The sequence below is a fragment of the Stenella coeruleoalba genome, assembly GCF_951394435.1.
Source record: "Stenella coeruleoalba genome assembly, chromosome: 6".
In the NCBI taxonomy this organism is placed as follows: Eukaryota; Metazoa; Chordata; class Mammalia; order Artiodactyla; family Delphinidae; genus Stenella; species Stenella coeruleoalba.
The window spans coordinates 37,850,744-37,872,144 of NC_137151.1; the positions used below are offsets into that span (position 1 = coordinate 37,850,744).

The 21,401-nt window shown below is 41.5% G+C and overlaps 1 protein-coding gene and 1 long non-coding RNA gene across 8 annotated transcripts in view; one reads left to right on the plus strand and one right to left on the minus strand.

The window, feature by feature from the left end:
* The window catches only part of NXPH2 (neurexophilin 2), a 104,922-nt gene extending 90,296 nt beyond the window's left edge, over nt 1–14,626 (minus strand). Inside the window, exon 1 of the mRNA XM_079924389.1 lies at nt 14,513–14,626. Coding sequence (XP_079780515.1) covers nt 14,513–14,563 — 51 coding nt within the window. The 5' untranslated portion in view covers nt 14,564–14,626. The remainder of the gene's footprint in view (nt 1–14,512) is intronic.
* A 2,005-nt stretch (nt 14,627–16,631) lies between these two features.
* LOC307188316 overlaps nt 16,632–21,401 on the plus strand; it is a 530,117-nt gene continuing 525,347 nt past the window's right edge. For 5 of the 7 annotated variants that reach the window (XR_013828886.1, XR_013828887.1, XR_013828888.1 and 2 more), the window contains exons 1-3: nt 16,632–16,802; nt 17,059–17,186; nt 18,292–18,523. This is a non-coding gene — a long non-coding RNA (uncharacterized lncRNA). The remainder of the gene's footprint in view (nt 16,803–17,058; nt 17,187–18,291; nt 18,524–21,401) is intronic. The other 2 variants (XR_013828891.1, XR_013828892.1) reach the window with 2 other exon arrangements.

Below are 21,401 nucleotides of genomic sequence, written 5' to 3' on the forward strand. Positions count from 1 at the left end.
CACTGGAGTTCTCAGATTTTATCCCAATAAGTAAGGTCACTATTTATGTATAGATTTAATTTCATGAAAATATACTCTATTTCAAATTTTAACACCAGATGGGATTCTTTTTACTTCTTTATTACCACGTTTATCTCTGGGGAAGAAGATGCAAGTCTTATAGTACCTTCATAGATACAATTTCTTAAAAAATGAGAATTGCCTTAAAGGAGAAACTTAATTAAAAAATACATTCTGATGTAGGAGAAAGTGATTCATATACCATTTATAAAAAATAGAGTAACTCACAGTTTACATTTGTAAACTTGAAAATCCCCAATTTTCAACAAAAAGAAATGCAGTCTAGCCCTCAAAAGTTGAACTGAATAGTTTTAAGCTACATTTAAAAAATCTCAAAAACTAGATCAAATCTTCCACTCAAAAGTGTTACTGTCCTGTTTTGATATCCATAGTGTCATCTGGGTTTGGGATAAATTCTTTGAAGAATGTAGTCCCACTATATTTTAATTATAACAAATAGGCACATCGAGGGTGATTTAGTTCACGTTTTTATTAACCAACTATTATTTATGGTTATCATTTTCAGTTTTATTTGCTATCTTCATTACAAAGTAACACTTCCTCATTACTGCACTGTAAAATATGGAAACTCGAAAGCTTTCCTAAAACTCTTGGAGCCAGCCCTAACTACTGGTAAGATGTGTACCTGAGGCAAGATGAAATGTGTGAACTTTTCTTGGAGGGAACTCTTATCCAGGAGAGGAATATCAGGGAGATCACTCATCAATCATTTCCCTCAAAAAGGAAAATTTGTCAGAGATGTGTGCACTGGGCACAGCGCCTGATGGACTTGGCACTCAAAAACTGAACTGAAGGAAACTTGCCTGAGATGGAAAGAAGTGTTAAGAAATAAACTAGGTCTTTGCAAAATGCTGACCCCTTCCCAACAGTTCAAAGACAAAGTATTTAACTGGGAGAGTCCAAAGAGCTCACCTGGTTCAGCTTCTCACAGCCAGGAATTCCCTTCACTGGTGGTTCTCAGTTGGGGTGTGTTTGCTTCTCAGGGGACATTTATCAATGTCTGGAGATATTTTGGGTTGTCACAATGGGGAGAGTGTGCTGCTGGCATCTAAGTAGGTAGAGGCCAGGGATGCTATTAAGCATCCTACAAGGCACAGGGCAGCCACTTTTCTCCCACCCCTTCCCCCCACTCAAGTAATTATCTGGCCCAAAATGTCAGTAGTGCTGAGGCTGAGAAACCCTTCCCTGAGGCATGACCCAACAGATGGCCTCTGCTTACCTCTTTTTTATAAAATGACTTTTTTGGAGGAATGACTGACACACAAAAAGCTATACATATTTAATGTATACAAGTTGATGAGTTTGGAGATAAGTATACACCCGTGAAAAACCATCAAGCCACAATCTACACCATAAACGTATCTATCACCTCCTAGGGAAGGCGCACGTATGGCCATGTCCTGAGCATGTCTTTACAACTGCTGGACAGCTCCTTCCACTGAAAAGACCCACTTTATCTTGAAATTCACTGATGAATGATATTTGTCAAAAGCACTACAGAAAAAGAAGGGCACAAATACAAAATCACATTTTAAGGTCAAAATGCCTTTTCCAGATGTTAATATTCACTTTCTAATCTATTTAAATGATAGAAGAAATTAGAGCACAGAGTAAATAAACTTACATATTGAATTTTTGTTGGTTGTATTATTTTTAATTCTATTATTTGGTAGCTTTTAAGGCTTTAAGTCTATTTCTTTCTTTTTTTTTTTACCATGAAGATTTTTTTAAAATTTTTGATTTTTTTACTACTCTGTTTCAGTTTAAATAACATCATTGACTTCTTTTTATGAAGGGTGATGACTGTGCCTATCTCCCTTTCTCCAATTCTTGGTTTTGGTTGGTTGTATTATTATTCGTAAGTCTACTTCTTAATTTATTAACATTAGACAGCTTAAGTTCTTACTATGAAAAACAAGGAAACTGATATGCTCACCTAGCTTCACCTCTTGTATTCCCTTTACCTCCAATTTTTATTATACTATTTCAGTTCATTAATGTTTATTATAGTTACATTCCATTCTCTTTTTTTCTTTTTTTTTTTTGCGGTATGCAGGCGTCTCACTGTTATGGCCTCTCCCGTTGCGGAGCACAGGTTCCGGATGCGCAGGTCTAGCAGCCATGGCTCACGGGCCTATCCGCTCCGCGGCATGTGGGATCTTCCCGGACCGGTGCACGAACCTGTGTCCCCTGCATTGGCAGGCGGACTCTCAACCACTGCGCCACCAGGGAAGCCCATTCCATTCTTAAACTATGTTTAAATCATTCCTGCTTTGAGTACAAATCCATTTTAAACACAGCAAATTAATAAACAGCACTTATAAAACTGAATGGTTTAAATGAAATTCCCAGTAGGGCCACAGTGTGACTGGACCACACTGAAGGAAACAGAACCCACATCTCCCCTGGGTCAGAGGCTAATGGCTCTAGCCTCCTTCACTTCTTCTGAGTCATACTCAGACACCACGCTACCTCACATCATCCCCTTGTGCTATATTCTTTCTTGCTTTGCTGATGTACTTCTTTGAGGATTTTTCCATATGGAGTGAGTGGTAACTCCCCCGAGACGCCTGCATGCTCCAGATGTCATTGTTTATTTTCTCTTCCTTCTCTTCCTCCTACTTTTCCCCTTCATGTTTGATTGATAATTTGGCTGTTGGTTCAATATTCTTTCGGAATATTCAGAAATTTGAAGGCATTGTTCCATTGCTTCTAACATCCAGTGTGGTTGATGAGGCGTATGTTTGTTTTGTTAGTAATCTCTGAAAGCTCTTAGGGTTTTCTGTTTTTTCCTTTGAGTTCAGGAATTTCACCAGGATTTTATTTTTTTTATCAGCCCATTCAACCCTGTTGACTATGTTCCTTCCCCTCATAGCCTCCTGTTATCTGTTTCTGGGGCTCCTCGCTGGATTTATCCTCTACGTCTTGTCACTGTTCTCTCGTATTTTCCATGTTGGTCTTTCGGCTCTGTCATGGCAGGTTCCCTTGATTTCACCTTACAGTTCACCAGCATGATCTCTGTTCCTTTTTTCCTAACCTTCTCCCTGACGTATTAATTTTGTTACATATTTCACTTCCAAGAACTCCTTCTTATTACCCAGTCGATCTTTCTTCATAGCAGTCTGTGAAAAGGGCTTGTTTTTAGGATGCAATATCCTCTTGACTCTCTGAGAATCCTAATTAGGAATTTTTAAAATTGAACTCCGTCCCCTGTATTATTTGTTTCTTCCAGGGTAGGTTCTGTTAGTTTCTCTTTGTCCTTCTCCTTCTTATTATTTTTTGCTAAAGATTTCACTTAAATGTCTGGTGATCTTGTGGTCTATGTCTGTTTACGAGTGGAGATCTGGTTGATTAACACAAAGAGCTGGAATGGGTCTTCACTGTGGGTGCTTGGGTCTCTTTCTCTGAGCTCTTCCTGTGGTGGGAGTTCTGATCACAGGTTCTCTAACAGGAACATATAGTGTTGATTCCCTAGGATGCGTGGAACTGTTCATCAAAGTGTCCCACCCTTCTCAAGCCAAGGCATTATGACCCAAGCCATCTAGGCTCTCTCAACCAGAACATGGCATCTTAAATGAAGTGAAAGAAAAACTTGAGAGAAAAAGATGGACATTTATTCATCATCTTGGCCAATTGATACTTTCCCGATACCTAGACCCTTGATTTTGCTCTAGACATGCCCGATTCTCCAACCTTTCCTGTGTGCTACCCTGTATTCAGGAATTTCTTCTCTAAGTTTGTCAAAGTCAGTTTCTATTGCTTACACACAAAAAACCTAAGCTGTTGCAGGTGGAAAGGAAAACTGACCTTTGTTAAGCTAATGCTAGGTACTAGGTATTTCACTTTTTTGGTATTTAATCATAACCCTAAGAAATAGCTATAATTACCATTATTTCAGGGAAAAAAACCCCACTGAAATTGAGTAGATGTGTCCTCTTGTTCAAGGTGCCAGAAAAAGCATTGGAATCCAAGTCAGTCTGACACCAAAACCTATGCTTTCCCTTTACTCTGAAGTATTCATGGAGTATAAGGATACAGACCTGGCTGCAGTTAAGAGTATGCGATGAATATTGGATGGGAGATTTAAGGCTGGAAAACCAGAAAGAGAAATTTAGACTCAATGTATTAAGGAAAAGGGAATCACAGTCTCATCCTTAATAGTGGAGTGGCATAGTAAATCAAAGGAGAATTTAAGAAAGATGATCTGTGACATGTGGAATGCATTCAGAGGGCTCATGTTGGAATAAAATAGACCAGCTAGGAGGCTGCTGTAGTGATGAAATGGAAACAGGTGGAGAGAAAGAGACAGTTTACAGATGGATTTGGAAGGAAATTTCACAGGATTTTGTGACTGAATGGATACTGAAGGGGATGAAGAAAGATGAGCCAAAAATGACTGAAAGATTTTGAGTTGCAATGAGGAAAGATGAGTGAATGTGTTTACCTTGCCTCTCTCCCAAATTTCCAATGAAATGAACTAGGAATGCAAAAACAAGAATGAGTGCCTAGTGCTACAAAGAGGAAAGGATGCCAAGGGTCCACAAAATGTGAGAATCTCTGGAAGATGTAAAGAAGAGTGAATCAGAATGATGGAGAAGCCAATTGTGCTGAGCAGCCAGTAACCAAACAAAGGCAAAAGAGAACAGCACCTGAACAGGGGTTTACCCCCTCAACAGAATCCCCTCTCCACCACCAAAATCAGCACGGGAGGAGCTGGGAGTGCAAGCAGGCGCAGGGCAGCTACCAGGAGGATGCATGTCCTTCACTAAAGCAGAAAGAGGGCTGAGGTCCTGAACGCTCACCCCTTAACTCCAGGCTTCATTCAACCTAGGCCACTTAGTCAGTTAGCTATGGAATCTGCCCCAGAAAGCTTCCATTTAGCTTCTATATACGATTATTTATAGGTAATATGATTGTCTATATATAAAATTCAAGAGAATCAAATTAAAAATTATTAAAACTAATAATCCAGTCCAGAAATAGAACTGATACAATAAATATACTAAAATAAATAGCTTTCTTTAAATTCCAGCAAAAATCAATTTTAAAATGTCAGGCCTAGAAATGGTAGCCACAACCCCATAATATATAAAATATCCAGGAATAGTAAAATAAACAATTGTGCAAGAGCAATATAAAAAAAAAACTATAAAAGTTTAAAAGCTGTAGACAAAAAGAATTGAAAAATGGGAAGTTATTTAAAAAGGAAGAAATCACAAAATAAATTCAAAGGGTTATTAAATATAAGAATAAACTTCACCTTCTTAATAAGTAATATACAACAGATTTTAAAAACAATGAGGTGTTTTCCTCTAACAGATTGAAAAAGTAAACAAAAAAGCCACTATCCAGATAGGGATGTAGGATGCATATCCACTGTGAGTGGTACTGTATTTTTGTATGGTTATTAAGGGGAAAATTTATATTTATCAAAATTCATATTGTACATTCCCAGCCTTGGCCAAGTATTTTCAATTCTAGGAATTCATTTTGTTTATTTTTTATTATTTTTTTTCTATTTTTTAAATGTTTATTTATTTATTTTCTTATTAGTCATCCACTTTATACACATCAGTGTATACATGTCAATCCCATTCGCCCAATTCATCCCACCACCACCCCCCTAGGAATTCATTTTATAAATATACTCACAAATGAACTGAAAAAATTCAAGACAACCAAAATTTTCATTAATAAGAGACTGATTAAATACCTTATGGCATATCAGTGCCATGAAATACTAAGAATTCTCAAAAATATAAGTTGTACATGGTATAAAAATGGCCACAGTATATTATTGCATTAAAAATACATGTTACGTGATGTTATGTTGTGTTGATATAATTATGATGAAAGCATACATATCCGTAATTTCTGGAAAGAGACACATTAAACTACTAATAGCGATTATCTCTTAGTATAAGATAGCACAAAGCAGGCAGAGGTACGAATAGCTGCTTTAAAAATTTCTGCATGTTAAAAAAAAATTTAAACAGACACCTTAGGTTGGGTTCCCCAGAAACAGACAGCAAGACAAGTGTTTGAGTGCAAGTGATTTATCGTGAAGCGTGTCCAGGGGAGTCTGGTGGGGAAGTGGGGCAGCGGGCCAGTGAACAAGAGGAAGCCATGGACGTGTGCGATCCCAAGCAAAGTCCCCTTGAGCGGAGCTTTGACCTGCTCTCACAGGGACACTCCAATGTATTCCTTAAACCTCTGAGCAAGGGAGCTGGGCCTTTCACACTCTGGCACCTGTCAGTCATTTGTCAAGAGCTGTCCCAGAAGGAAGGGAACTGCAGTCTGGCTCTGAGTGCTCTCTGGCGAGGGGGCATCCAACACCCCCAGGGAAATCCTCTGAAGGAGAGTTATAGGTGCCCAGTGTTAGAACAGAAACCAAAAAAGGAGAGGGCGCACAGAAATGGTAAGAAGAGATCCAAAGGGATCTGGGTGGAAAGCCAATAACATTCACTATGCTATACCACCTCTGTAATCAAATACATATTTTCATAAAAAGTAAGAAAGGGAGAGAGGGCAAGAGCCAGAATGCTACTGGTAGAGTAAAATCTTCTACGGAAGCTCACAAGTCCTGCGAGTCTAGTAGGTGTCAGCACCTACTAGATGCCTCCCCCCACCCCACTGGCTCCTTCTCATATTCCCACCTGTCCATTAAAAAAAACAAGATTAAGTAGCCCTTCATAGCAGTTGAAGCCCTTCTCTCTCTTCTTGTTCACCTTTTCCATCTGAAGCGGGACAGGTTGAGATCTTGAGGAATTAGAGGAACTCTCCAACCCTCTGCTGATCCTAACTGGAACCACATCACTAGGCCGTCCACGTAGCCCTAAAGCTGTAAAAGCTGGAGCACCTGGAAACTAAACTCTGAGGCTAAATTCTAAATGGGACTCCCGAATAAGAGCCAGGCTCTAAAAATCTGTTTACTCTGTTAAACTTGTTGACTTCATGGCAAATTTGTTTAAAACCTTCCTAGAACGAGTCGAGGTTTCTGCCTCGGCATGGCTGCTGAGCAGAACAGAACATTTCCTGGAAACGTCCCTCAAGCCCTTCACTCTGGGGGTCTATGATGGATCTCACAGCCTTCTGCTACAAACAGATGCTACCGTGACCTTGGGGATGGACTGGGCGGACAATTCAAGTTGCGCCTTTTGTGTGGTCTGTATACAGTCTGTCTTGGAAACCTTCCACGCCTTTGTGTCTTCATTTTTAAAAATGGATGCAATAACTATTGTTCTGTTTACCTTCCAGAGCTGATGTGAAGATGAACCCTGAGATCACACACATGAAATTATCTTATAAACCATGTGATGCTTTATACTAAGTCGCTTGTCCCAACACAAAGATACCAGACATTAAAAAGGGGGACAAGGTAGTGACTTCAAGATCTGAATCCATGAATGTTGGAAGGTTACTTGTTCAGGAAAGCTGTGTGTGGCTGTGGACATGTTGAGTGTGAGTTGGCAGTAAAACATCCAAGGCAAAGAAAGTGAGCTATGGAGAGATGGCCTTGGAGGCTGAGCAGTAGGGTAGGAATTGAGGTACAAATTTGGGAGTCATCAACATGGAAGCAGCAGGTGAATTCATGACTGTGGAAAACACACTTTTGAAAACTTCACCTCCCTTTTCATTTCTGCAGCCACATTTCTTATGTTTTGGGTCTTCTGTTTGGGTTATCCAAATGCAAAAACTGTATTAATAAAAATGATTGTTATCATTGCTACAAAGTGTTAAATGGTTCTTTTGAGTCCCTATTCTCTTATGTATACATTATCCATTCAAAATATCATGCAGATCATGGACTTTTAACAGCCATATAAATTACATATGTGGTCTCTCCCTTCAAGTAATCTCAACTATTTCCTAAGTTACAGTTTTGAGTGAATAAATATACAAGCCATATAACTTAAGGTAAAACTGATGAGATTTTAAAACTGTCAATATATATGTCAATGCTTGAAAATCACCATTTTGCATAATCTTGAATAAAGAGATTTACTTAAGTGTTTTTATGACCTGAGAATCCTTTTATTTGGCCCAAACCAGCACTATCACAAAGTCAAGTTTCGTTTTTAAAGACATTCATGTTGTTTAGAATATAGTTGGACTGAACCCCAGGACTAGTCAGTCTGTTTCAGTTGACTTGTCCCCTGATGTTAAAAGCATTAACAATTTCTTCCATCTTTGATAGGTCTCACATGCCAGTTCTTTCTTGGTTTTCTTTTTAAAATTTTATCCCATTAACATCAGAACTCCCAAGACCTTTGGAGTTAGTTAATAGTATTCCTGATTTAAATAGGTTGGATTCTACTGAGGTGTACAAAAAGTCACATGCTAGTTTTCTGGTTGAAGTACAGTATTAAGCTGTAATGCTGCTTATCTTAATAATTAGAATTTAACTGAGAGCCAATTTACTTTTTATTTAAATTAAAGAAATGAGTAGGTGTTAGTGGTTTACAATTTAAAAATGGTATATAGGGGGGAAAGCCCTTATTGTACCATTTTAATTTAAATTTTATTGATTTTGCTGATTACAAGTGTTAAATAAGTATTTGTCAATTCCCTTTGCCTAGTTTCACTAAATTGTCCTTTTCCATAAGAAGATATAACATTAAGCAGTCTTGTAGTATCTTAAATCTATTTCTAAATATATGTACCATTTGTGATATGGTTAAAAGCACAAACTCCATGTAAAACTTATATTTAAAGCAATTATGTTTGTAGGTAAGACATACCTTAAATTGTACAGTAAAGATGTACATAATTCATAAAAGAAAAATACAGTAACACTGTTACTGTACATTAAAAAAAGGAAAGGGATGTTAGAAATCATTTTTCATTCTCTTTATCACTGATGATGTCATCGTACAGATGAGGGATTTGAGGTTATTAAATGACCAGCCCAAGACACACAGACATGCGCGTGCGCACAGACACACACACACACACACACACACTCATATTCTCATAGCAGTTCCATTTTTTTTACTGTTATGTCCTCAATGTCTGCTACAGTCTCAGTGTAAAGTCAGGGACAAAATAGTAAATATTTGTTGAATATGCAATTTATTTAGAGATAGAACTCGTCTTTCGACTCCAAATACATTGTTCTTTCCAGTACACAAATGGAAACTTTCAACATGTTCTTCTTGTAGATTTTTTGGGAGAATAGAATGTGATAAACTGTGTGAAAGAAACTTGAAAACAGGTAGGTATATGCAAATCTAAGAGAGCATTATTATCATTGTAGTTTAAATTTGTAAAACTTCCCAGTTTTCTTACTATGGGTCCATAAATCTAAGAAAAGCAAAATTTACAAGAATGACAATTTTAAAGACAACTATTTTAACTTCTTGAATGATCTGGCCAGGAAAAATATTTCTTATAGCTTTTGGGTTTAGATAATGAAATATTCATTTTTAATGGTAGTTCTATAAAGAAACAGAATTCCTTATTATATACTGATCTTACAGCATAATAAACCAAACAGTTATTTGAAGGTTTTCATCTAGATCTTCATAAACTAAAACCAACATAAATTGGAAGTTTTCAATCAATCTTAGAATTCTTTCTATAATATGAAAATCTATATTGTAAATTGCTTTAGATACTTTTTTTATTGAGCAAGATTTTGAAATAAAGAACAGAGTTGTCATCGATACCGTTGGTCATATCACAAGTAATAAAAAATTCAAACAGATTGTTAGCAAATAAAGACTCTTACAATTTTCAGTAAATAAAGACCAACTAAGGCATCTGAATTTGGCACAATTAAAATTGTTTGTGATGAAACAGTGTTACAATATCTTACAGTGGTTCAATAAATAGGTTAACTTGGAAGAGACTATTGAAAATGATTTAAACATGCTACATTTTAAATTATAACCACTGTGCAAGAATGATATAGAAATTAGTTTCTTAAATCATCATTCCACATACTATAAGAATATCTAGAGAGTAAACTCACATGGATGAGTGCTCAAAATCACTTGGACCAATTTTTTAAAGCAGCTTTAAAATAATTGACTCCCAAATCAAGATATTAAATGCCAACTTCTAACCAGCTATAATGCTTATGGCTAAGATAGAAGTGAGATTCTTCACAGAAATGCTGACACAGCCCTAACTGTAGGCATTTGAGCGTGTGGCTATAATTCTTTTTTCAAATCTTACCCAGCAAAGCTTCAGGTAAAAGAGACCGCAGAATATGTAAACAGTAGGAGACAGTCCTGGAGCTTTTACAAAATCACAAACCTGTGACACACTTATATTCATCTCTGATTGCTACTACTAAATAACGAGATCATTCACAATGTATTGATTAGCTCTTTAATAGATAAAAGGTGGGCAGTGTGTTGTAAAAATCAACATTTCTTAATTCATTCGATTTGCAAGAGCTACACATTTTAAGCTGAGAATGGAAAACCTCTAATAAAAGTTTTGCAAAAAAGCCTTCTGCCTTATTTAGCATTTTGACCACTAATCAGAAACAATAAAAAATTAAGAAAAAAACTATAAAAAAAAAGAAAGAAAAAAACTATGGAACAAAAAGTAACAAGGCTTTTCTTTTCCATTCGGAAATCTATTGAGCTATAAAATAGGTTCCCAAGGGGAGTCAGTTTCCTACGTGGAAGGCATTTAAAACTGAACTACACAACCTAATCCTAAAATAGGCCAAGGGAACACAATTTATACTGGGAGGTGAGTGGCTGGAATAGAGGACTTAATTGTCTAATCCTAGTTCTCATTTTTAAAAATGTCTAAGATAATGATGCTTTTAATGAGGAGTCAATTTCAAAGCCCAGCCAACTCTAAGTCGTAACCATGATATGGTGGTATTTTCTTCTCCTCTGCATTGTCATCTAGGCAACAGACGACTATTGATCCTACACTGGAAAATACTGTTTTGATGTTAATTGACCAAAACTGTATGAGGGAAATTGTGATTTCTGAATGGAAGACAGTCATGAGTTATCACTTCTTGAAAATACAGAACTGGGAATAAATATATGTTATGACTATGACACTAAATAAATATTAAAATCAATAATTTGTTAAGATAAAAATATCCTCAATAAGTTCATGTGGGATGATACTATATAATGAGGATGAACTTAAAATTGTTAACACTTTGCATCACAAGTATTCTGATTTTATAGAATTCTAAAAATTTGCTAACTTGCATCGCTTTTTTAATTTATATTTTACTTGATAAACTCATCATTATATCACAGAAAAACAAGTTGAAATGTATAACAAACTAATTTTTAAAATCACCACTAAATTTTATCTTAAACTCAAGCTTATCATCCATTTAAATTCAAATTTAATCTTTTTACAATCTGCATTTTACTTAGAGGCAAAAATCACACTTATTATGAGTTACAAATAATCATGCAAATCTGTGAGAAGCTGTCAACTGGCGAAGTCTTTACCTTGTATCATGTCACAAAATAACACTCATTATAATATTAACTTCAAATGCTAATTTTCTCTTCATTAGATGGCAGACAAGAGATAATGTGCTATTAATATTTTTATAAAGATATGTTGCTGAATAAGAATTTCAAAGAAAATAATACATTCAGGATTGATACTTAATTCTGCAAATGCCTAGAAATCTTATTAATTAGGTATAGCAACCTGCCTGTTAAAACACTAGACACAGGCCAGGAAAATTGGGTAAGGACAAATCACAGACACACATACTTCATAGTTTACCTGCAATATTTATCAATTCAGCTTATTGTTTTCTTAAAAATTATAAATATCTCCCAAATAAGTCTTCTAGTTATTGTATCAGTATTATATGATAGGGACTTATTTGGGCCCAACTCCCTCTGACTGCTTTCATATGAATCAGGCAATTTTCTTAAAATTAAAATGTCAATATCCCCCAATGAATCCACTACTCATTTAAAAATATTTAGCATTTTAGGATGGCAGTGGGAATGGAAAAGTAAAATCCAGTTCCAGCGATAACCCAACCTCGTCTCCACTCCCTCCCCCCAAGGGCAGATGTACTATGTACACATGGTTCCTAGAAAATGAAAAAATTAGTTTTCAAACATTTTATCCACTTGCTATTGGGATTTAGCAAAGAAGTTCAATATTAGCTGAAAAGGTAGACTAAAACTATAAGCCATCCAAAGGGCCAAATTATAACTTTTTTTGGGGCGAATGGTGGGATTGGGGGGTGTTTTCATTTAGATCTACCCTGCTCAGCCACTCTGTTTTCCTTTCACATCCTAACCCCCTTGTGTTATAAGGCTGGAAACAGTTCTAAGATTGTGGAGAATGTAAACAGCTTTTTATTGTCCAAAAGGATGGCAGTGTAAGGAATGTATGCTTATCGCCCAGCTGCAGCTCCCCACCTCACTTACCATGATAAAGTGCTCCAGGAAAAAACATTACAGCCCAAGCACAATCCAAAAATGGATTAGAATTTGACATACACTTCCTTAAAAACTGATAAATCAAGCCACGCTGTAATATTAGAATCTAGCTCTTAAGGAGGGTACATAATCTTGTCAAGATGTAATTCTTATTCCCTATTGACTCTGGTGGTGTGGAAAAAAAAAAAAATCTAACATTCCCAATACAGTAAACTGATAGAAGAACTTTTCCCAACACATCCCCCAATATAGCTCCTTATCTTTAAGCGTCTAATACAGTGGAACAGATACACAGTTCATGATCACTGAATGCAAAATTAAATGAATGAACTAAGAGATTCATGAAGATATTCTGAAGATCCTACCTAAGTACCTGAGTTCCCCAGGTTTTTACAGTTTTACTTACACACACCATACAAATGTTGCTTTGTTAAATCACCTTTTTTTGGAATCTAGATCAAACATTTCAAAAAGCAAGGGATACTGAAGAGTATTATGGCATATATGTGGCATGCTTAATGCCTTAGATGTAAAATTTATTTTAACATGCCATCTTGTATATAGGCAGTATGTGCTGGCTCATTTAAGGACATTTGGGAACATCACTGCATTTTCTTCTTGAAGCCACTGAAGAATTTCTTGATGCTGTGCAGGTGAAGCTAATCTCTGTGCAAAAGGAATGGACAGGCCCTTTCGTGCTCTCTCCCCTTCACTAAGACATTTTAGAACTCCTTCCATCCTCAAACTTACAGAGTATCTTTGCGTCTACAATATCATATGTATCATAGAGAAACTTTAATAAGTTACTTGATCTTTCCCCCTAAAGGGAAATAAGAGAGAGAGAGAGAGAGAGAGAGAGAGAGAGAGAGAGAAGGAAGGGAGGGATGAAGGAAGGAAAAAAGGAAGGATCATCATCCTTGGGTTCCTTAACCCTGTTTTAACAGCCAGATTAAACTGGGTCAAGTCTTAAATATGAAGACCAAAGAAACCTTGGCTTCTGGAGAAAGCCCTCTTGATAGCACCGTATTAAGACAAGTGCCAAGAGAGCAAGAGAAATCCATCACAGAGGCGGACTGCGCCAAAGCAATCCCCTTCTATAATTGTACTTTAAAAGTTGTCTTCTTGAACGTCTTACTTGGGATCTCCCTTAAACAGAATTAACTAGCAATCCATACAGCATACAGGTATATTTCGGAAGGAGGAGAGGGTGGCGCCACGCGGGAAAAGCGAGGAGAGATGAGAGGCACCACTGGAACGGTCGCCTAGAGCCTCCCTGGCGGACCGTGCAACCACCTTCTAATACCCTTCATATTCCTCGGTGCCCCCTGAGCCGCCCAGACCAGGCAGGAGAGGTCTTCGGGAACAAAATGCGTAGAGACGACGGGGAGGGGGCTCCCGTGTGGAGTTGGATTTGAAAGTTACATCCTGCGTCCCCGCCGGCACAAAACCCCATCCTAGTCCCCAGTGCCAGATAGAAAACGAAGAGAAATCCAATCTGCCTCCCAAATCGGCCTTTTGCCTAAGTTTTTCGCCAGCAAGGAGCCACCAACCGGCCCTGAGAGCGAGGATGCACGATGCCGTGCTTTATAAGTGTTTGCGGGCATCCGGGCAAAATACCACGTGAAAAATAACCACCAAGCCCCCCAAACTCTGGGCTAGAGGCAGGTCTTTCAGCCCATCCTCATCGCGTCCGTCTACCCTTATCCCCTCCTCGACCGCTCCTCAATAAACCTGTTCCTTCTCTCTCGCCTTCTTCCCTGCCACTTTCTGCCTTCTTTACCTCAGCCCTCCAGTCCCAATCCTCCATAAGCACCGCACTCGCCTCAGGGTCCCCACTCTGATCCCCGTTCCCTGATTCTTTCCCTTCAACCTCTAAGGCAACCCTAAACTCCCTCCACTGCCTGCGCCCCCGACCCCATGGCCCAAGCAGCCCCAGACTCTGCTTCCGAGTCGGCAGCCGGAGCGGTTTTCCCGCCGAAACGCGGCCCCGGCGCGTGGGGCGGGGGGCGCGCGGCGGGCCGGGCACTCACCAGCTGCAGCAAGCCGGGGACCACGACGAGGGGCAGCGGCCGCAGGCGCATGGTGCCGGCTGGCGCGGCGTCTCACGAGCTGCGCGCCCTCGCCTGCCTCTCGCGCATCTCCACTTCGCGGGGCAGGACTGAGGACGCCAGGGACTCCGCGCGGCGCTTCCCTCCCGGAATCCGAGCGCAGCGCCGCGCCACGCCGCGCGGGTCGGGTGGGCGGGCTGGGAAGGGGGTGGGGGAGGGCGGGCGGGAGATGCTTCTGGGGCCCCGCGCGCCCCTCCTTGGAGGGGGCCGGAAAAGGAGCGTGGGGGGCAGCTCGAGCTCCGGCGTGCTGCGCGGGGTCCCAGCAGCGCCCGGGGCTCCCGCGTCCCGGGGTCAGGGTGAGCGCGGCGGGCGCCCGCGGGCGGGAGGCTGCGGCTCTGGCGCTTTGATGCGGGGTTCCCGCGCGAGGCTGCTCCCGGAAGAGCTGAGCGCGCCCGGGAGCCCTGCGAGGCTCCGGGGCCTTCTCCGCCCCCGCTCAGCAGAGGGCCGGTTGGGCCGGGTGCCCTGCCCACTGACCAGCTCTTGTTTTGCCGGGGAGGTGGCAGCGGGGATTGGGGGGGCGGGTGGTCTCCCTGAGTGGATGCAGGAAGGAGCGCGCCGGGAGAGCACCCAGGGAGTTCTAGGGGAAGGCGACGGCAGGGTCCTGAGGCGGGGCGGGGGGCGGAGGTGGTGGTGGTGTTGAGGGGTGCTGGAGCCCGGGACGCCCCGGGAGAGCGCCCTGCTCCGCAGCAGCCCTGGCTCTCAGAGCCCGGCGCAGGGGTTCCAAAGTGAGGCTGGTGCGGCTGGAAGAATGTCTGGAAGTGGAAAGTAGTGGGCACCTAGAGGGACATTGAGGAGGGGTAGCGGCAGGGCTCTGAGAAACCGAGCTAGGTGTAGAGGTCCAGGCTTACTCGGGTTTGAGGATGCTGTCGGCTGCTCGGTGTCCAGGAGGAGGATAGAGCTGCGCCCGGGCGCCTGGGGAGAAGAATAAGGAGAGGAGACCCTGCCGCAGCCTCCCTCCCAGTTGGGAAATCTTGGAGAGGGTTTCTGAGGCCGCGGCTGGGCGAGGCCAGAAACCTGCTGCCCGCGATCGCTCAACCCCATGTTAACAACTCTCCATTGGAGAGATCCTTAACCTTTAACTATCTCTGTGCTGGACCCTCTAGTGGAAAAGTCAAGGGACAGTGGGGCTCAGGTACTCCCACGTTTACGGCGGGTGAGAATTTAGACATCATCCATCAGCCTCTTTATTGAACAGATGGGAAATCTAAGGTCCAGAGAGGTAAAATCAGTTCTCCAGGGATGAGTCTCTAGGCAGCTACTTCAAAAGAACACTCAAGGCAAGGCTAGTTCCTACATCCTCTTGCAAATGAAAAACACGTTGAGGCAAGAGAGTGGAATTGAGATAGATTTTTATTTAAAAAAAAAAAAACAACAAAAAGTGAAATTTGGGTTGGAATTTTAGGGGAAAAACGTTTCCATCTCCTGCTCTTACTGCTCTTCTACCCCCAAATAAAATGCAACGGGAGTTGGTAAGTCTTTGAATGGTGCAGGACCAAGGGCAGGAGGACTGACCTGGGTAGGGCAAGGTCCCACCCTTCCTTTCACCGGGTGTGTCAATTTTGTGCAGATGGGGAGGGAGGTCATTCCAGAGTGTTCTGGGGTCCCAATGTGACTTTGAAAGTTGTCCCTGAGGCTGCAGGTGGGGTACCTCTCTAATACAACTCCATTTCCTGTATGGAGGAAGAGAGGCAAGCGAGGGTTGTATATCCTTCCTAACGCCTCACCTAGCCTGACTGGGGGATTCTGGGGCCCGTGGCAAAGGCTGCAGCAGCGAGAACGCACTTTGTCCTCAGACTCTTCCTTTTCCTTGCAACAGACTCAAAAACAAACAAAATCATTATTTGCATATCTAAATATATAACTCACCTCCTTATAGCTACCCTTCACCTCCACAAAAATTCTCTTTACCTAGGCTTAGAGCTCACTTCTAGAAAGTTATTCTATCCTAGAAGCATAAATAAGATAATTTCAAAAATTGGGAGCGATCACTGTAGGTTGATCTTCTTGTCCAACTTTGTCTCTGCATTTTATTTACAGACAATCTTTGGGAAGTGATTAATAGGGAACGAGTTTGGCAGACATTAGAAGGACCCCTTTTTGGAGAGGGGCTGCTAGAAGAGGAAGAAGGCAAACGGCATTGCAAGAGGCAGTACCTCATATAGACTCAGTGTTTCTGCCGGAGCCCCAGCTGACTCGTCTCTAAAACCAGAAGGTGAGGTCCCTTCTTGATTTAGTAGTTTCCGATTCTGTTATCATTAGCTCTTTAAATGAGGAGCGCCTGACTTAACACACTATTGAAATGAATAAGTGATTTAATGACTGGAATATTTCACTCTTTTCTTTAAATTTGTTCCTATTTCTTAGACCATTTCTACCCTTTTGGGAAATTTATGCATAAAATTTTAGAACCTAAACTTGGACATGTGTCCTAATAATACTAAGTATTCTCACAATGGAACTTGCTGCAGGGTGTTGGATTCCAAGCTAAGAGCTAACGGACACAAGAGAACGTGTGTCCCGTTGATCAGGCTGTGGCAGAGAGAAGCACCAAGGACCCCCTTGACTAACGTCTGGTATTACTGTGTTTATTTATAAGGTGACTACTGCTAATTTAGTGTATTCCCCAAATTTTGCTGTAAGTACTATGGGAAAGTGGAAGGAAGGAAGAAAGGAAGGAGGGAGGGAGGGAGAAAAGGGGGAAAGATAGAAGCATTAGATACATGGACTGTCATTCCGAACATGCAGTCTAACCAGGAAACATGCAACAAACAAAAGGCAGACAATACAGGGGAGTTCAAGTTTAAGTGCTGCCTAGTACAGCTGGAGGAAGGACAGATAGATCATTGTAGACCAGCATGACTGCTTCATGGCAGAGATAAAATGTGAGCTGGCTCAGTTTCTGAGAATAGCCAAGGTTAGTCTATGTGGGAGAAAATGGGGAAAGCTATTCCATGTGGGAGGAACAGCACAAGCAAATGCCCAGTGGAGGGACTTCGTGTGACTTAACTGAGGGATGGACAGTAAAGTGGGTCAGACTGGCTTTGAGAAAAAGGGAGAGAAAAAGTAGGTTAAAAGCTAGACTGTAGGGATCTGGAAATGCCAGGCTAAATATCAATAGTTTAACTTGGTCTGCAGGAAATAAGACCAAAGTTTGGTCTTCAAACTTTTTGGAGTAGAAAAGTCAGACATCAAGTGGCATAAAGATATACGCAGTGGTAGCAGGCAGGATTGTCTTAAGGACGAAGCTCCATGAGGAGATGGTCATGGTTGCTGGAAAGAAGAGAATGGAGAGATGTGGGTGCAAGAGCTCCTACAGAGGAACAAGGAACTGAATTTGGGGTTGGAATATTGTAAAACTTTCCTGGCATATTAGAGGAATTTTTTTTAACATAATCCCTTTTCCTCTTAGAGGCAATTTAACAACTGGAGAATCAGATCATTGTCTTTTCATTTTGAAAGGGTGGTTTTCCCAGTGTGAGGGGAGTGAAAATGGTCTTTCCATACAGACAAAGTAGCAGAAAGTAGAACTTACCAAATTTTACTGCCATAAGATTCCACTGTAACCTTTTAAAAAGGTAAATAATAGGGATATTGTCGATGCTTTGAGAGCCAGTCTGTCAACTTGTGGCTCACCGGGACCATTAGCTTTTTCCTTGTGCTTCTCCTCTGCACTTACTTTCTCACCCTTTACTGTTCATTAGCATCGTTACCAGAACGTGGATAAGAACATCATCTGCAGTATAACATTTCAGAGCTGCGGTGGATATCAGACATGAACCAGATTTCTCACTTTACCTTTAAGGAAATGGAAGCTCAACATGTTATGTGACTTGCATCAGGTCATCTGGAGAGAGGCATGGGCGAATCTGAAGCTTGATTCAAGGCCTTCAGTTTCTCGGTGCAGTGTCTTTCCAATTCATCACTCTGCCTCAGGTATTTTTCAGCTGGCCAGCAGTTGTAAAAGTTGTGATGTAGTGAATGAATGAACCTTTAGCGAATAAAAATTACAGGAATGATCTACGGATGTTAATTTAAAAGCCCCTGAGTCGATCTTATTATCAGGAAAAGAGGGTTGACTGTACTGAGCCTGAAGCAGTGATCAGGTAATAATTTTAGAAGGGTGAGAGATATGGAGAATTACATGGCCCAGGGCTCAGAGGAGGAATGGGGACTCAAGAACACGGCAGTGCTTACCCCAAGGATAGAGGGAATTCTCAGGGACCCTCTGGACCTCTTAGACCTCTGTGATAAGAAGCTGGTGGGCTTTTTGGTAGCAATTCTTAATGAAAATCCTTTTCAGTTGCCATTCTTGTTGAGTAATTGACTATTCTTGAGTCGCTGTTGTATTAAAATGATGCTGCATTACATTGACTCTCAACCCTGATGGCACTGGGGACTTTAACCTCTTTAAAAGTGGACTCAAACATCGGTATTTTTCACCCGGAGATTTCACTATACAGCCATGGTTGAGAGCTACTACTCTACCAGAAACATTTCTTCCCCCCTCCCTCCGCCCTCCCTCCCCCCTTCCCTCCCTCCCTCCTTCCCTCCCTCCCCCCTTCCCTCCCTCCCTCCTTCCCTCCCTCCCTCCTTCCCTCCCTCCCTTCCCCTACAGAATCATAGGCCCCACATTTGGAATGCACTCAGGCCTTTAACAGAACATCATCAGAACCTATTTACATCCTTAGTTTTTACAGAACTTTTCAGGAGAGAACTGGACATTTTCTTTGTAGCCGTTTCGACATGATTGGGGGATTTATGAAGTTTTATCACACAAACGTATCAGTTGTTCCAAGTTCAAACACAAATCAAAGAATTCTTCTACAGTGAAATTGTTCTTTTTGCCACAACTCTCTCTCTTCACCATCTCTTCCCTTGGATGTCCGAAGATGCTGCCAGCAGTGTACTGGTGGCTGATGCCACTGTCAGAAGCCAAGGGGAGAGGCTGGAGGGAGAGGAAGAGAGGCAGCCTGGGGGTCCCAGTGGGTCCTGTGATAAGAAGGTGCCTGGGTGAAGAGAGCATCACTTAAGACCGACAAGGCAGGAGAGAACATCTCTACCAAATCAGACTGACTTTTGCAAACTTGTCACTGTCTTTCCGTGTGCGTCCCCATGCATTGTTCATATATGCATGATTATTTGACTGAATAATCAATCACCTTTTCTACTGGTGCATCGAATATGATGGATGCCATTACTAGGAAATCATTTAACCTCTTTCAGATGTAGCTTCCTATATGGAAAGAAGGCAGGAGAACAGAGCCATAGAAGGTTAGAATTGGAACATCTTTCTTAACCCTTCAGTTTATAGATGAAGAAACTGAGGCCCAGAGATGGAAAGTGATGTTCTCAAGGTCACACAGCCAGACTGTGGCAGAAGAAGGCTAGACTCCAGGGTCAGTGCAAGGGGGAGCTCAATCCAATCTCTTTTCATCCCAGATTTCTGTCTTCCTTCTAGGAACCCTAAGCATTCTCAAATTGGAAAATTGTCCTTTGATTGGCTAAGATAGCATTCTGTAAATGTGTTTTTCCCTTGCTGTCTTTTTCGTAATCATTGCGGATCAGGCAGTAGGCAGTCCACAGCTCCACCCTACCCCAGAGTAAGCCTAGCACAGTCAAAAGAGACTTTTGGTTGCAAATACCCAAACACAACTCAAACAAGTTGAGCAGTTACAAAAGAAAGCCATTTAATGGCTATGGGAACAGTAAGTTCAAAGGCTAAAGGTAGTTTCAGGCAATCTGAGGCTAAATTAAGAAATTTTTGAGCAGGATATTGGGTTAGCCATTCTGTGTGTAAGTCCATGAAAGTGGGCTGGGAGCACAGCTGTAGAAAGCTTAAGGTTGGACCCTGGAGAGCAGGGAATGAAAACCTGTCCTCCTAGGAACTGACTTTTGTAAGAGCCTGACCACCTCCCAACCACCACCAATTTTCTGCAGAAGGAATTTGAAGTTGTTTTTTTTTTCAGATGTCTTTTTCCCTTGATATGGTCTTCCCTAGCTTAGGTGCCTCCACTTTTTCTTTGATAGATATTTGAATGATTCTCATCTCCTATCTTCTCACACTCCAGCTTTCTGTGTCTGCTTGGCCAGCAGCTTGATAACCATCACCTCATTTAGCACAGACCCGTACTTGCTGTATCAGATGAACTGAGCTCGCGACATGTGGGAGATGGTTCAAAATCATGGGAGCAGGGCTTCCCTGGTGGCACAGTGGTTGAGAGTCCGCCTACCGATGCAGGGGATACGGGTTCGTGCCCTGGTCCGGGAAGATCCCACATGCCACGGAGCGGCTGGGCCCGTGAGCCATGGCCACTGGGCCTGTGCGTCCGGAGCCTGTGCTCCGCAACGGGAGGGGCCACAACAGTGAGAGAGGCCTGCGTACCACACACACAAAAAAATCACAGGAGCAGCTCCCTTTACCACTTCCTGCCTCTGAGCAAACATGAGTTGGTTCTTACGCACCGTGGAAGCCACCACTTATCAAAGCGTAACAGTAGTTACCCTTATGCGTAGGTCTAACCACGCCAAGGCAGTGTCCATTGGCTTCAAGCAGTTACAAGTCATTTTTTGTTTATAGCCAGGTTCTTATTTATTTAAACATGGCATTCTGAAATGCATGTGGCTTTTTAGCAGGATGGATGAGTCACAGCGTTTTGCCTTTTTAGTCTTTTTGTGCAAGGCAACTGGCATATTCCACTTGTGGTCTCTCTGGACCTCAACATTACCATTCAGGTGCTGCTTTCATGTTTTATTTCAGTCTGTGTCACATGAGTGGTACTTTCCTTGTCTTCCAACAGAAATTGTGTTAGGA